This window comes from Dromaius novaehollandiae, chromosome 1 (genome assembly GCF_036370855.1).
Source record: "Dromaius novaehollandiae isolate bDroNov1 chromosome 1, bDroNov1.hap1, whole genome shotgun sequence".
NCBI classification, from domain to species: Eukaryota; Metazoa; Chordata; class Aves; order Casuariiformes; family Dromaiidae; genus Dromaius; species Dromaius novaehollandiae.
In genome coordinates, this window is record NC_088098.1 from 85,114,462 (window position 1) to 85,128,013 (window position 13,552).

The 13,552-nt window shown below is 39.9% G+C and overlaps 1 protein-coding gene across 8 annotated transcripts in view; it reads right to left on the reverse strand.

Moving 5' to 3' along the window:
* TULP3 (TUB like protein 3) overlaps nt 1-13,534 on the reverse strand; it is a 39,023-nt gene extending 25,489 nt beyond the window's left edge. For 2 of the 8 annotated variants that reach the window (XM_064518112.1, XM_064518104.1), the window contains exon 1: nt 13,477-13,534. In XM_064518112.1, coding sequence (XP_064374182.1) covers nt 13,477-13,526 — 50 coding nt within the window. In that variant the 5' untranslated portion in view covers nt 13,527-13,534. Of the gene's footprint in view, nt 1-8,315; nt 9,285-13,476 lie in introns of those variants that run through there. The other 6 variants (XM_026112630.2, XM_064518126.1, XM_026112631.2 and 3 more) reach the window with 3 other exon arrangements.
* Between the last annotated feature and the right edge of the window lie 18 nt (nt 13,535-13,552).

A 13,552-nucleotide genomic window follows, 5' to 3' on the forward strand; every position in this document is an offset into this window, starting at 1 on the left:
TATGTCCTACTCCACTTCAAAATATACTCCAACCCTCTACTACTGCATGTTTCTGCCAATAAGCAGCAGTGACTATCTGAACCATTTAAACGGTCATTAAACTTACTAAAGAATATCCTACAGAAACACAGGGGCAAGTTAGTCCTTTACAGCTTCTACTCCTGCCTACCTCTGAGTTTAATAAACAAACTTCACTGTGGAATTATCAGGTACTTTTACTTGAAGTCACATGGACTAAAAAAGAAGGTGGCTGATACTCTTAAGAATAAAACCCAGGTTGTACTTAGAAAGTGATTTCACTTAAAAAATTGATTTTAGGAGCACCATCAGAACCAACTTGAGTCAATGGGAGTCCAAAGGTGGGTTTTCCCCCTCAATTTATCCTGCTTTCACTGTACATGCAACCTTTAGAGCATTAATAACATATCACAATTGGACTATAGGTTACTTATGTTCAAATAATATCTCAAAAAGAAAGGAAATGGGATAGAAAAAACCCTATTCTTTCAAAAAAGACGAAGTTTAGCTAAAGGAATAAGGGGAAAAAATCATGTCTATTACATGATGTAAGTCTACCTTCCATATGTAAACAACCAAGTCAGAATATCCCACACTATCTGTATATTCATCTCAGTTATACATCCTAGGTTTTACTCATCTTCCAAACTTTAACTTTGCATTGAGATAATAGGCAAGGTGGTAGTTAGGTCTTCAATTTTATTTTGTAACTTGTTCACAGTTTATAACTATACTATTTTGTAACTAGTTAATAACTAATTTCTCAGTCTTCTAGACTGAGTATTTGTTTGACTTCTTCAGAAGATTTGAGAGTATTTTTTTTGAAAAACATTCCATACACACGGACATAAATGTATAACTTCCATATGTACAATGAAAGGAAAAGCAAATTAATTCATCATCCTCTGCAACCCTGTAAGAGTCATCCACAGCTACAATCCCTTCCCTTCCCTCTCCTCTATTTGTAAACCACAGGTCAAAAAACACTAGACAAGACCTATGAAGTAAGCAGGTATTATTTACCCATTAATCTGATGCCAAGTGCAAGTGACCTCAGAATCCATTCAAATGGGTGCAGATAACTTGGCACACATGAAAGGAACACAATGACTTGCATATTGCCTAACAAGAAATGACTATCTATTACAACCAGATACCTTACTTCCAGAACAGCTGCCAGCACTGCTAAACCATGCATTTTGCAGCATCTGCATAATCTTGGTTTAAGAAAGGAGATGACTGTGTGAGGGTGACACAAAAGGTATCAAGCAGAAAAGCATGGGAGTGGAATCAGAGTAGGAGTGCTTCAGGGAGCCTGGATGGAAAATGTGATCTCAGAAGAGTTAAGGCAAAACAAGAAATCTCACTGCACTCAGTGATATCATTATATCCATGACTAATAGAGGTAGAACTATGTATTTTAGTACAGTATACTCTTTTTGCTATTAGGCTTTGGGGATTGGATTCATTTGGCTGGGATATCTTATTTTAAAAAACACAGCAAATAGACAAAGCTAAGAATAGATAATGAAAATTGGGACAAAGCAATATGACAAGGAGAGAAAAACACTGCACTTGTGGAAGAGGGGGGGACAAAAGTCTTGAAATTTTGATAGCTCCTGATTCTTCAGACATAATCCAGACTTATGAAAATGGCAGTAATACATAGCAACAGAACCTTAAAAACAGCAGTCACTTTCTGTTTTACTTATGTCGTTATTTGATAACTCAGGATCAGGAGCTTAATGCAGCAATCTTAGGAATTACCTTTTTGTTGCTTATTTCTGCTACCTCAAGAGCTTAGAATCCAGCAAGTAACTTGGCACTATTTCAGAACCCAATGCAATTTTTATTTGAACAGTATTGTATTTAGCAATTCTGGGGTAAAATTAATACTGAAGTCTTCACACAAACTCATCTGAAACTCACTATTGTGGCAAAACAGCTGCCCAAGCAACACAGAGCAAAAGGAATACCATATTGAAGAAAGGAATTCAAAGAGAAATGATCAGATGCACATGTGCTAAAGAAAAATCTTTTCTTTCAAAAACATGAACAGCTTAAAAACTATTCTTGGGGTAAAACAAAGAGAGCAACCAATTTAATCCAAACCTACCCTTGCAGCACCACAGTCTCCATACTTCCATGATAAGTCTATAATGCCATTAAATGCCCTTATTTAGCAAAGAAGTGACAGCCTGTTTGAGTTAAAACAGCTTAGAAAAAGACATTAGACTTAGCCTAAAGGAGTTCCTTTGGAAATTCATGCCATCTGTTTTAGGGTGACTGCTTGCATGTCAAATGCAACTAAGTAAGTATTGCTGCAGTCTAGTACTAACTGCAGCTAAGGATGCTCTTCTCACTGAACAGAAAACAGGGTATCAGTGTGTGTAAAGGGTAAGAAAGAACCTGCCATTTCCCATCACAGAAGCCCCTGTGCAGAACTAGTTAATGCAGAAGACTACTCTTTATCAGTGTAGAAGACACAAACTTTCTCTTCTTTACCTTACAAAATCATTGGAATGAGTGCTGTTAAATAAAATGGAGTAGGCAAGCTGAAATGACCATTCAGAAGAATCATCCCTATCTTCAGTTTCAAAATGGGAGGTGGTGGAAGCACAAATCCCTAGCATAGAATTAGTAAAATCATATGATCTCATAAATGCAATGGGATATGCTTTACACTATTAGATACCCACACAAACACACTGTGAAACAGAAAAGTCTAATGTTGCAGGAGACTGTCATATAAACTAATCAGCAACCTGCTAGTAAAGTAACAGAACATTGAGAAATGAAGAGTCTATGCAAGAAGTTGAATTATGGGGAGATAAAGAATAAAGCATATCCTATCTCAGCCCTTTTTCAGAAATGGATTGATGCTGTCTGTTTCAGTTCTGGAGATTACAAGGTAAATGGAAATAGTTTACACCCAGGTATGAGAAAAGGAGCTAGATGCCAATAAAGAATACAGGCGGTTACAAGAAAATTATATAGGAATACAAGTGGCACAAAAAAGTTAGTTAAACTATGAATTCAGAGCTATTTAAGCTGATGTAGTGGTTCATTTCATATGCCATTCAAAACAGATTTAGTGAGTACCAAAGATTAGCTCCTACTATTTGTAACTACAGAATGGAGCAATGAAAATAAAGCAGCACTCTCTGGACAGAAGCTAGCAAATCTTGTATCTGGAAGATAAGAGTGCAAACAAAAGCATGTGCCATTCTCTACTATATTACAGTAGAAGAATAGAAGGTAGATCCTTTTATTTTCTTAGCAAGAAAAGGCTTAAGTAGTTCAATGCAACATATCTAAAGTGAAAGTTTTCCTGGAAGGAAGACCAAGTGAAGCCAGAAATCAACACAAGCCATTAACCATTAAAGCCATCAGGGAAGTTGGGAAAGAGGCACAGAGGAAGACAACAATAAGAATAGGAACATACATGTTCATTTATGTTCAACTGTGTAGCCAAACAGAACAAGAGGAAAATATTTTAATTCTTCCAGAGTTTAAAACTTAATCTCAACAAACTGCACCAAGACTGAGCAAAAAAAAATTGTTTTTTTATTACATATACTTGTAAGAGGAGGGGGACAAAGAAATCACCTGCCAGGTACATTCATTTGAGAGTTCATAGCTGGTGACATCCTGGGGTTGACAGGGAAGATATAAATCCATGATATAACTTGAGTAAGGTCTTTTCAGCTCTCAACCACCAACACAACTGCAGAATACTATGCTTCCAAAAACAAGTGTTCATTTTTTGTTTAAATTCACCTAAAACTTGGGCTTCAGATAGGGAAAAGAAAGGACACTTTTATTCCATAAGCAGAACACCAGCTTTCTATTTAGTCGTCTCAAGTATATGTTCCAAATTCCCAAGGTTGTTTCATTTATAAAAGCTACTCTATGCCAAGCAGCATAAAGGTATTATGAAATAGATCAGAGAAAGAGAAGAGCAAGATCCACTGGGGTCTTAGAATCCCAACTCCTCTGACTGCCACTTTGTGAATTATTAAACCTTGTCTCTGTCACTTTTGCTGACATTGTACTCCATTACACCATGAAACTAGTGAAATATAAAGCAACTGCTGTTCTATTCTCTCCTAGCAATTGGTTTCTACCCTAAACTAGGTGACTAAGCAAAATTCAGCTGCTAGATTTCAACTTTTATTTTAACCTGAAATTTCTCATAAGAATGTTAAATGGGAATGGAGTGCAGAAGGTTAACGTGTGACAACACAGACTTCTATAACAGTATCATAAGATGTTAAAGTTCAATATCCCACAGAATATATATTTTAAACAACACTAGTGGTAAAGATAAGTATTCTTGAGGTAGTCTAAGACAACAGATTTGGGCATAGCAGCAAACTCACTTACAAGAGGATTCCATGATCCAACTACAACACAGTCAACAATTTTACTCTGAAGAGCATCCAGCTGTGTCCCAATGACAAAACAAGAGTCTAGAGCTATCGCAGTGTGAATCTGGTTGCAGAAAGTTTTCACACACACACAACATGGTCATAATTCTCTTGTAACCAGGGTACCTGTCCCTCCTACAGATGCCATATCAACAGTGGTTTTAAAAACCACTGCGGGAGCAGAGAAAAATAATGGTTGTCTCTATAAAGATGGGTCTTCATTAAAATGTTAGAGGACAAGGGTAGGATGGGAGAAGAACTATTCAAGTAACCTTCAACCTTAAGAAGACTCGTTCATTGTTCTTACAGTTACAGTTATCAATTGCATTTCAAGATATATCTGGAAATTTTAGTGACTGGTATACAGTTTTGCTGCTTCTTCCTCTCTCTTGCCAGTGTTGTCTACATTACAGGGAAATGAAGTAATTCCTTCTTCATTCACACTGACTATAGCAACATCAAATTTCAGTCACAAAAGATTTTCTATTATTTCTAAAATGTACTCCGACAAGCACAGCTAAATCACATTTGTAAACATTTACAAAGCTATCTCAGTTTGGACAGATTTTTTGGTGATATTGTTCAGATTTGAAAGGGATGGGACGAACAAGATATTAAGCCAGTTCCCTTTTATCTGGGGATAAGATTTGCAGAATAATAAATCCTGGAATTTACAAAACAGTGCTTGTTAATTGCAAAAAAGTCATTCATATCCAAATAAAAATATCCCCAAGGACTAATGGAGATGTTGATAAACTTTTAAAAGGAAATCTGTCTCATCTGCATTACAAGTATAGCTAATCTCATTAGCAAATCTGTTGTTCTTTTCTTCTTCTTTTTCCCCCAAAATGATAATTTAGGTGTATCTGTGCAAAACAGTCAAGCCTAGCAGACCAAGATCCTTCATATCCCCTCAACAATGCTAAGGTTTTTCAAACATGGCAAGGGTTTTTGGCTGAGCATCAATATATGAAATGACTTTTGAACCTTTTTAAGCCCATGGACTCCTAATCATTTTCAAATGGAACTAAGTGACAATAGGTCCTTTTCTTCGTTAACTTACGTAGATATTGATGAAGTATCCCAGAGCTCCCGAGTTCACAACTGAAAACTACTAACTCATGCATGTGTGGTCACTGGAGAAGCATTCAAATTACGGAAGCCACCATTTTAGTTGACACCCATGTTTTGTAGTTTCTATAGACTCAGTCAAGGTTTTGCGCTCTGAAAATGATGTTCTTTATACATGACACCCTCAGGTTGGAAGCTGAAGCACATTTGGAAGACTGCCTGTGGGAAGCTTGAAATACTGCTGTATACTGCACAACTACTGTGCAAGAAAGTGAAGTCCATCAGTCTCCTAAGATTCTCAGATACTTACCACCATAATCCAAATTCCCTTCTCAATATTTTAAAATACTACAATGTTTTTAGAATGAGTTTATCTGAATGTTTCTATTTTGTTGATCATAACAAGAAATGAAAAATAGTTTAAGTCTCAGTATGGACTTTCACAAATGAAGAAGGAAGGCTTAGCACTTAGCAAAACCATGAAACAGCACCATCAATCTTAGCATTTTCTAAAGCATCAAGACAGCTGTGCTAGTCTAACTGCAAGCCAATCAAACTTCAAAATGAACTCAAACATTTTCAGTTATGGCCATCTTAAATGGAAGGTAGCACTGGTGGACAAGCAGTAAGTTAACACAATACCATGGTTTTAAGGGACAGCCTTTCAGATAAGGCTTAAAGCCAAGATCCAAGGTGCTTAATCATCATCAAGTATTCCACGGCACATTTACAAAACTACGGGCTTTTCTTTTCTACTTATTGCCTTCACCACTGTCCACCAGAAACAAAGTATTCTTTATTTCCTACTGTAAGTTTTACATACTGCTCAGTAGCTAAATTATTTCACCTAAGAAAAAGCTACAAACATAGGCCAGTTGGTTCTCTTGTATAGCTTAAAATACTTTTTTTAAAAAAAACAAACTCTTCAGAGCCTTTCTTCTATAAAGTCATATGTAATATCTTGATGGCTATTAACTGTCCAGTTATTACACACCATATTTACTTTTTCCTACACAAACCACTGTTTGGACAAGCAACAATTACCTTACCAAGGACGAGTTCCAACTACTAAATCAGCAATTTCTGCTAATATAAAAATAATTTCACTCCTCTCTTCTTAGAAAAGATACAGTCTTTTGCCTTCCTGCAATTTATTCTAGTACTGCTGAACATTCTGAGTCAGACCCCGCTCAAAATAAGAGATTTTTAATAGATACTTAAGGCCTATATACTTTTATTTTAGCTTATGTATTCTAGTATTCCTACCTTACCATGGAGAGTAAGAAAGTTGAAGAAGGGGATTGTTTGTTTAATAAACTGGGGGGAGGAGGAGAGGAAGTAGCCATAACACGAACAGGCACTGCTGTTAGGCTATTTTTATGAAGCACCCATAGAAGCAGGCGAAACAAGTTTCTGAGGAGAGAGAAATTATACCGTTACAGTTGCTATCAGAAAAGAAAAAACATATCCTCTGCCTTCAACTCTCTCAAACATTAAAGTTTAAAATATCTATGCAATCAAATTTATCAGCCTCTGCTCATCATTTTGTTAATACTGTTTCCAGAACAGGTATATAAACCTCAGTCTTTAAAGTCTGCAGAAAAAAGTCCTCTAATGTGTCACAGCATATTTGGTGGCCCCAGAAGATTATAGGTTTCATACTAACTCTTGCCTCTTTTCACTCTTCCAAATAAAATTTACAAGTGTATCTCACAAATAAATACTGTTCTACGCTGTTTATCATAATTCAGTTGTTTAAAATTTAAGTTTTTCTCTTTACTAGCTTTTACTTCCCCCATCCAAGCATTACCAGCATAAAACAAATTTTCTTCTGTGTTTTTATAGAGTCTGACTTCAGGAATCACGTTAACTCTGTCAAAATCTGCTTTCACTGCCTTCCCAGAGCCTCACATTTACCTGTCAAATAATTTCATTTTGGGGCTATTCAAACATCATAGGAATAATCTCTTTCCAAACTGCCTTCTCTGAACTTAACCACTGTGATAGGAAAAACAGAACTGTAAAGTTCCCTTCAGTTGCTCCTTCCTTTTCCTTGCAACAGTATACACGCTGTGCTACCATGTACCTTTACCTGTAAGCTTCTTTAGGAACAGAAGAGCAGAGTAACACTGCAAAAATGATTCACAGCAACAACTAAAAACAAGCAAAGCAGATCGAGACTCCACAAAACCAATTTAATCTACAAGGATTTAAATGATGCATCATATAAAATACAGCCAGGTTTTATTACATTTTGTGTGTTTCAACTGAAAGTGAATTTTATTCTGCTAAGATTCCCACAACACCCAGGGTGAGTACAGTAACACTAGTATGCAGGTACTTAATGCTATTCCAGCAAGGCAGTAAGTGCCAGTGCACTGCTTTTAGTGCCTTTCACCACTTACAATTGCCCATAGCTTTTACCTTGGTAGGGTTATGGCAATGCAAACGCTATATCGTGTTACTATACTTAGGTCCCGCGGCAGATGCTAAACAACACGGCCACAGTGTACTCCATAGCCGCAGGAACCGCTCCTGAAGCGACTACGAAGCACGGCATCCCGAAGCGCAAGGGACCCCGCGCGCCCGCCAGTTCTGCTTTGGGCAGACACTGCCGCCCACGCGCGCCATGGCGGGCCCGAACCGGGAAGCGTCCCGCGCACCGGACCGCCTCCAGCGACTCCCGGCGACGACCCGAGCCGCACTCCTGGCCACCGCCCCTAGCCGGGCCCCCGCACCACCCGCCCACCTCCTCCCTCCCTCTCTCGCCATCCCGGTCGCCCGGGCCTGGCCCACCTGCCCCCGCCGGGCGCGCCGCAGCCCCTCGCGCTCTCCATCCTCGCCCCCGCCGTTGCTATAGGACCCTGGTCGCTCGCGCCCAGGCCCAGCCGCTACTAGTGGCAACGGTACTCGATACTGAAGCCTGCCGCCATTGGCCGGAGGCGCAGCACTCAGCCCGCCCGCCCACTGGCCGTGACGCTCCCCAGCGGGACGGAACGAGCACCGCACATGCGTAGTGCGAGCCGGCATTTACACCCTGACCGTAGCGCGGCAGCCGTAACGCGCCGCGCCCCGCCAGCGATACGCGGGAGCGCGGGGAGGGAAGACAGGCGCTCTCGGGGGAAGCGGCTTCAGGGCGAGCAGCGTTAGTCCTGCCTAGCACCTCCCTCGAGGGCTCAGAACCCTTTGTTGTCACCTCTCCTGTTGCAGCTGAGTGCTAGGCCCTTCCCCCTATCCCCGTGTTGCCTGCATTTCATCACTTCTGGGTTTAGAAAGCAGCTTTTGCAAGAAGGCATGTAGACTAGAGAGCTGCTATAGAGGCACCCCCTTCTCAAAGGAAACAATCAAAATACAGTAATAAAACCCCCCACACCCTAAGATTATTTCTCAATAGGATCAGCAAGCCATAGTACAGGTTTTGGCTTAAGTTACTGCCTTTCTTTATACTTGAAAATACCATTTTCTGTTTAGATTTGTCCTCGCACATAACTGAATTATTGCTCCCATCAAGTCTAAAATCACCTTGGCCTCTCCTAGAGAGAGCAGGGTTGATTATTCTTCACAAATACATCACCAGCACTCAGCCTTCCTCTCTCCCTCAGGTATTTCATTATATGAGGCCGCTGTCTCCAGGTTACCTTTAATCCATACTCATGCTCTGGAGTATCTGTAACCAGTACTGCTGCTGAGCCCCCCCTCCCAGGGGGATCAATACTGGGTGCCAAAGTATTATGTGGAAGCCAGGCATGGCTACTCATTTGTGGCAAAGTGCTGCTGCATCTCCAGTTCCTTACAGAAGGCAGATTTGGAGTCTGAATATCTAGGGAACTAGAGACTTCTGATTCTACAGGCTGAGCAACAGGTAGTGAAGATACTTCTCTACAGTTTTTATGACTATCCACTTGGATGTTGGCTTTTGCTGCTGTCCTTTTTTTGGGCTGCCTATGAGAGAGTTTTGTGTTCTTCCTTGAGTGATCCAGACCATCTGAGGAGTGGACTGCATGTCCTTCTGAAGTCTCAAAAGTTAAAGCAGGAAACTTGCAGACTATAGCTTTTCGGCAAGCACCTCCTGGATGAAGCGAACTGTGGTTGGAATCCCGATTCTGGCCTCTATGAGGACCAGGCTTCTTCTGACATCCTTTCAAGCTTACTGGCTCAGATGTTTCAAACTGTGGGCACACCTAAAGGGCAAGACAGATGAAAGGAGTAATTTTTCCCCAGACAATGGAACACCAACCCCATTCTACTTCCTCCCTCCCATCTTTCTTCAGTGTTTTCATTACATGGGCAATCTGGTTTTCTGCAAAGAAAATCAGTCATTAACCAAGTTGGTAAGCAGGAAACCCCACTGAACTTTGAAACTATGCTCTGCCACTCTTTTCTGAAAAGGGAGTATGGTTTAAGTGAGCTGCTGTCTGTAACTTAAGCACACAAGACCTGGGATTTAAAAAAAAGTCTAATTGACAACTACTCCTCTAACCTTTGCTGATTTAAAACAGTTCAGAGCTGGATACTATTTCATGCTGTGTCTTAGCATAATTGAATAAATTCAACAAATTACAACCTCAGTCTCCCTAAACAGGTTCAACTGACATCAATACATAAGATGATTTCAAATAAAGGATGCCCACTTAGAAGTATTAAATGACTGCAGTTATCTGTGGCTTTCTGATGGTGTGTTACTCTGGAATACAGAGATTAACTATATGTTATGAAATAAAGATGTTTTAGGGGAGTCTTTTGAAAGCCTTAATGTAATCTAAGGTGAAAAAGCCAACTGGGCATCCAATGTCAGTGTTTTATAGAAGACAGTCAAAGCTCAACAATCAATTTCTGTGAAAGATTACAAGCTATTAATAGAAGGGTTTCCAGCTTTTGAGTAAAGTATTCTTTATCTTCCTGGGTCTCAACAGAAGGGGTCAGGTTCAACATTCTGCACTCTGCTTTCCTCTAGAGGACATAGCACTTGGAATAGCCTAGGATCTAGCTACAGCTACTACAGTACCCTTTCAGGGCTTTGAAGTTACTGCAGTCTCAAAAATTAGGCACTACTGAGTAATTTATATTAAGAGTTGTGATTTTCTATTGTACATCTGTACTGCTTGAGTGCAAAGCCATTGCATAGCATAATAGAGCAGCAATCCCCCAATAACAGTATCCTGGCACACAACTTACAGGAACATCAGTGAGCTACTAACCTTGAAGATGTGACTTCCTGGCTTCAGAGGACATGCAAGTTAGGTTTTAACAAGGTAGCTCCCTAGCAGTCAAAAGCTTGTGAAAGCCTTAACATACCCACAAGATGAGCAGAAACTCTCAGTTGGCACCAAGACAAGTTGAGAGGAGATCTGCAGAGGATGCTTTGGGAAGTTGCAAGCCTACCAGCATTCTCAAATGGAATAACATCTGATAGTTTTGGTGCTGTTGGCTTCAAATACATTCTAGAATCATTGTACATTTAGAATTCAAGGGGTATGTGCATGCATGTGTGTCACCTCCATATATAAAATTAAAAAGGAAAAAAATGAAAGTGTTCCACTGAAGTTAAGACATCACAAAAATAACTCTAGGTACCCAAGGCCAGAGGAACATCTCATGTGGGTTTGAAATCAGGCTTCTCAGAGCATCTTAGGACAGTGCAAACAATCCCTGAAATATTCTTTCAAACCAGAAAAGGAGCCCATTAGAATGCTTTGTTTGGAGAGAAACTGTTCAAAACATACAATGAAAAAGAGGGCAGGTTAGGGAACACAGGCCTCCACTCCAGGATTATTCATTCTAAATTTAGCATAGCACCAGAATACCTGAAGCCTGATTTAAATGAAAGGCCTAGTACTTTAACATCTAACATTTAGAGTTCATACATTATTTCAAGCAGTAAGCCAATTAAGAAAAATGCCCCAGAACAATGTTTTATCACATGCAGGATTTTCAGTTGCCATATAAGGCAGTGTTCTCATTAGTGTTAGTCTTCCAGAAGACAAATAGTAATAGTTGATCAGTATACACTGTACAGTTTTATGCTTTCAAATAACCAAGACATCACTGGTTGTTTGTGACTAGAATGTGAAGCAACTCAAAAGTACTTATTTATGTTTTAGCCAACTGTAATGAATGCAGGTCCATGCTACTGATTTTCAGCATCTGGGACAGATAGGTTTTTGTTGAGACATGCAAGAGAATATTGAAAAAACATTTTGGTGGGACACAGAGGGAAAGATGATCTATACCAACCCAGGCAGGAGAGGTGTTTTGGTCTACAGGTTTGGTAGGAACACATCTTGGATTCTCAGCCAAAGGTAGTGGAGATTCATAGAAATGGATAGGTCCCTCTCGCGGCCTCTCAAGGAATACCAGCTCTGCCTTCCTGGCCTTGGGGGTACATTTCTTCTTTGAAGGCATCAAGAGGTGTGGTAAAACCACTTAGAAGCCTCATGATGCTTGTTAGTATCAATTGGAGAAAGAGGAAAGCACCCCGAGAAGATGCTAAAATGCTCTCAAATCTGTAGAAAGCAAATAAATGGATTTGAAAACAAACTTACATTTGTTAAAAATTAGACCGAGATTTCCAAGTAAAACCCTTATGCAACAGTACTATATTCATATCTGTACATAAACTCCACATTTACACCAGTAGTTTTGAGTCTTGTAGCTGATTTCATGCGGATTTAGCAAAAGCACAATAAAATAGATAATTAAAGCCCCCCCCCCCCAGCTTCATGACAGCAAGTAGCCAGATACAGTGGGGGAAGAGAGACAGGCAAACAACATAAAATGCCTCAGCTGCAAAAGGAGTTCTGAGTTGGCATTTTGAGCAAGACTCAGCATTACTGGGAAAATTAGTTCCTTATGAAAGTATGTATTTTAGATACACAAATCAGATACCTTAAACTCACCTAAGAATTCTTCTTCATTAAAAGCTTTTAAGAGAAATTAATAGTGACAGATATCAGTCTATGATAAGGCCTGACTAAAATACTGAAATATAAACCCAACTGTATTCAGAACAGGCTTGGTCACTGAAATTTTAAGGAAATTCAAACCACTAAGCTGCTAGAAAAGAAACAAACATGAAATAAGAGTCTGTTGGACTATCAAACCAGCTCTCCAGAAGATTTAAAGAAATAATTTCTTCACAACAGGACTATGTCTAGTCTAGTCCTACCTGAAAAATGGCTTAGAAATTGAAAGTCAAAAAAACTTCTTTTCCTTTTTCAATTCACAGATAAAGCTGCTTTGCAAGGCTGAGATCTACTAGTTTAAAATTAGGAAAGACCAGAAGTCTTTCCATTTACTAGCCACGACTATTTTTTTCATTTCAGGAATTTTAAAAGTTTTTTAAAGAAAACAAAACAGAACATAACTTGCCATTTTGCTCATGTATTCTACATACTCTGCATGATTTTATTTACTTAGTGAATAAGTTTTAGTGGCATTTTAATTTCTATTCAAGAGCACATTAGCACAGGTGAAGAAGTTTAAAGAAAACATTTTCTGAGAAATGCATTTTCTGATTAATGCATAAGAGGCTATACAACAACTTAATTCTTTTGCAAACTTTCACAAAAGCTGTACATCCTATTTAGTGAATCTTGTACATTTCCATAGCAAGGCACAGTCTTAATAGTTGTTACCTAATAAAACTCAGCTGCCCTTCACAAAGCAGCCTAAGCAAGCTTCTGAAGTCAGCGCTTTTTATACAGCAATAGGTACTAGTGCAACGCGCAGGGACTCACTGCCTCATGAACACACGATCAGGAGTTGTTTCCGCCCATCCCCACGCCAGTTCCTTCTCCCCCACGCCGACCCGCACCAAGCACTGAGAAGACTCCTCCAGCACCCACTGTGTAATCACCCTGAGGAAGGGGAACCCCCACGGAACGCGCTACGGCCTCAGGAACAAGGCGACGGCGGGCAGCAACCACCACCCACTCCCCAGCCGCCTCCTCAGACCTACCGGCAAGCTGAGCAAGGACGACCATAGCGCCTTACAGCATCGCACCACATCCGTAATTTCCACCGCCGCCGCCGCC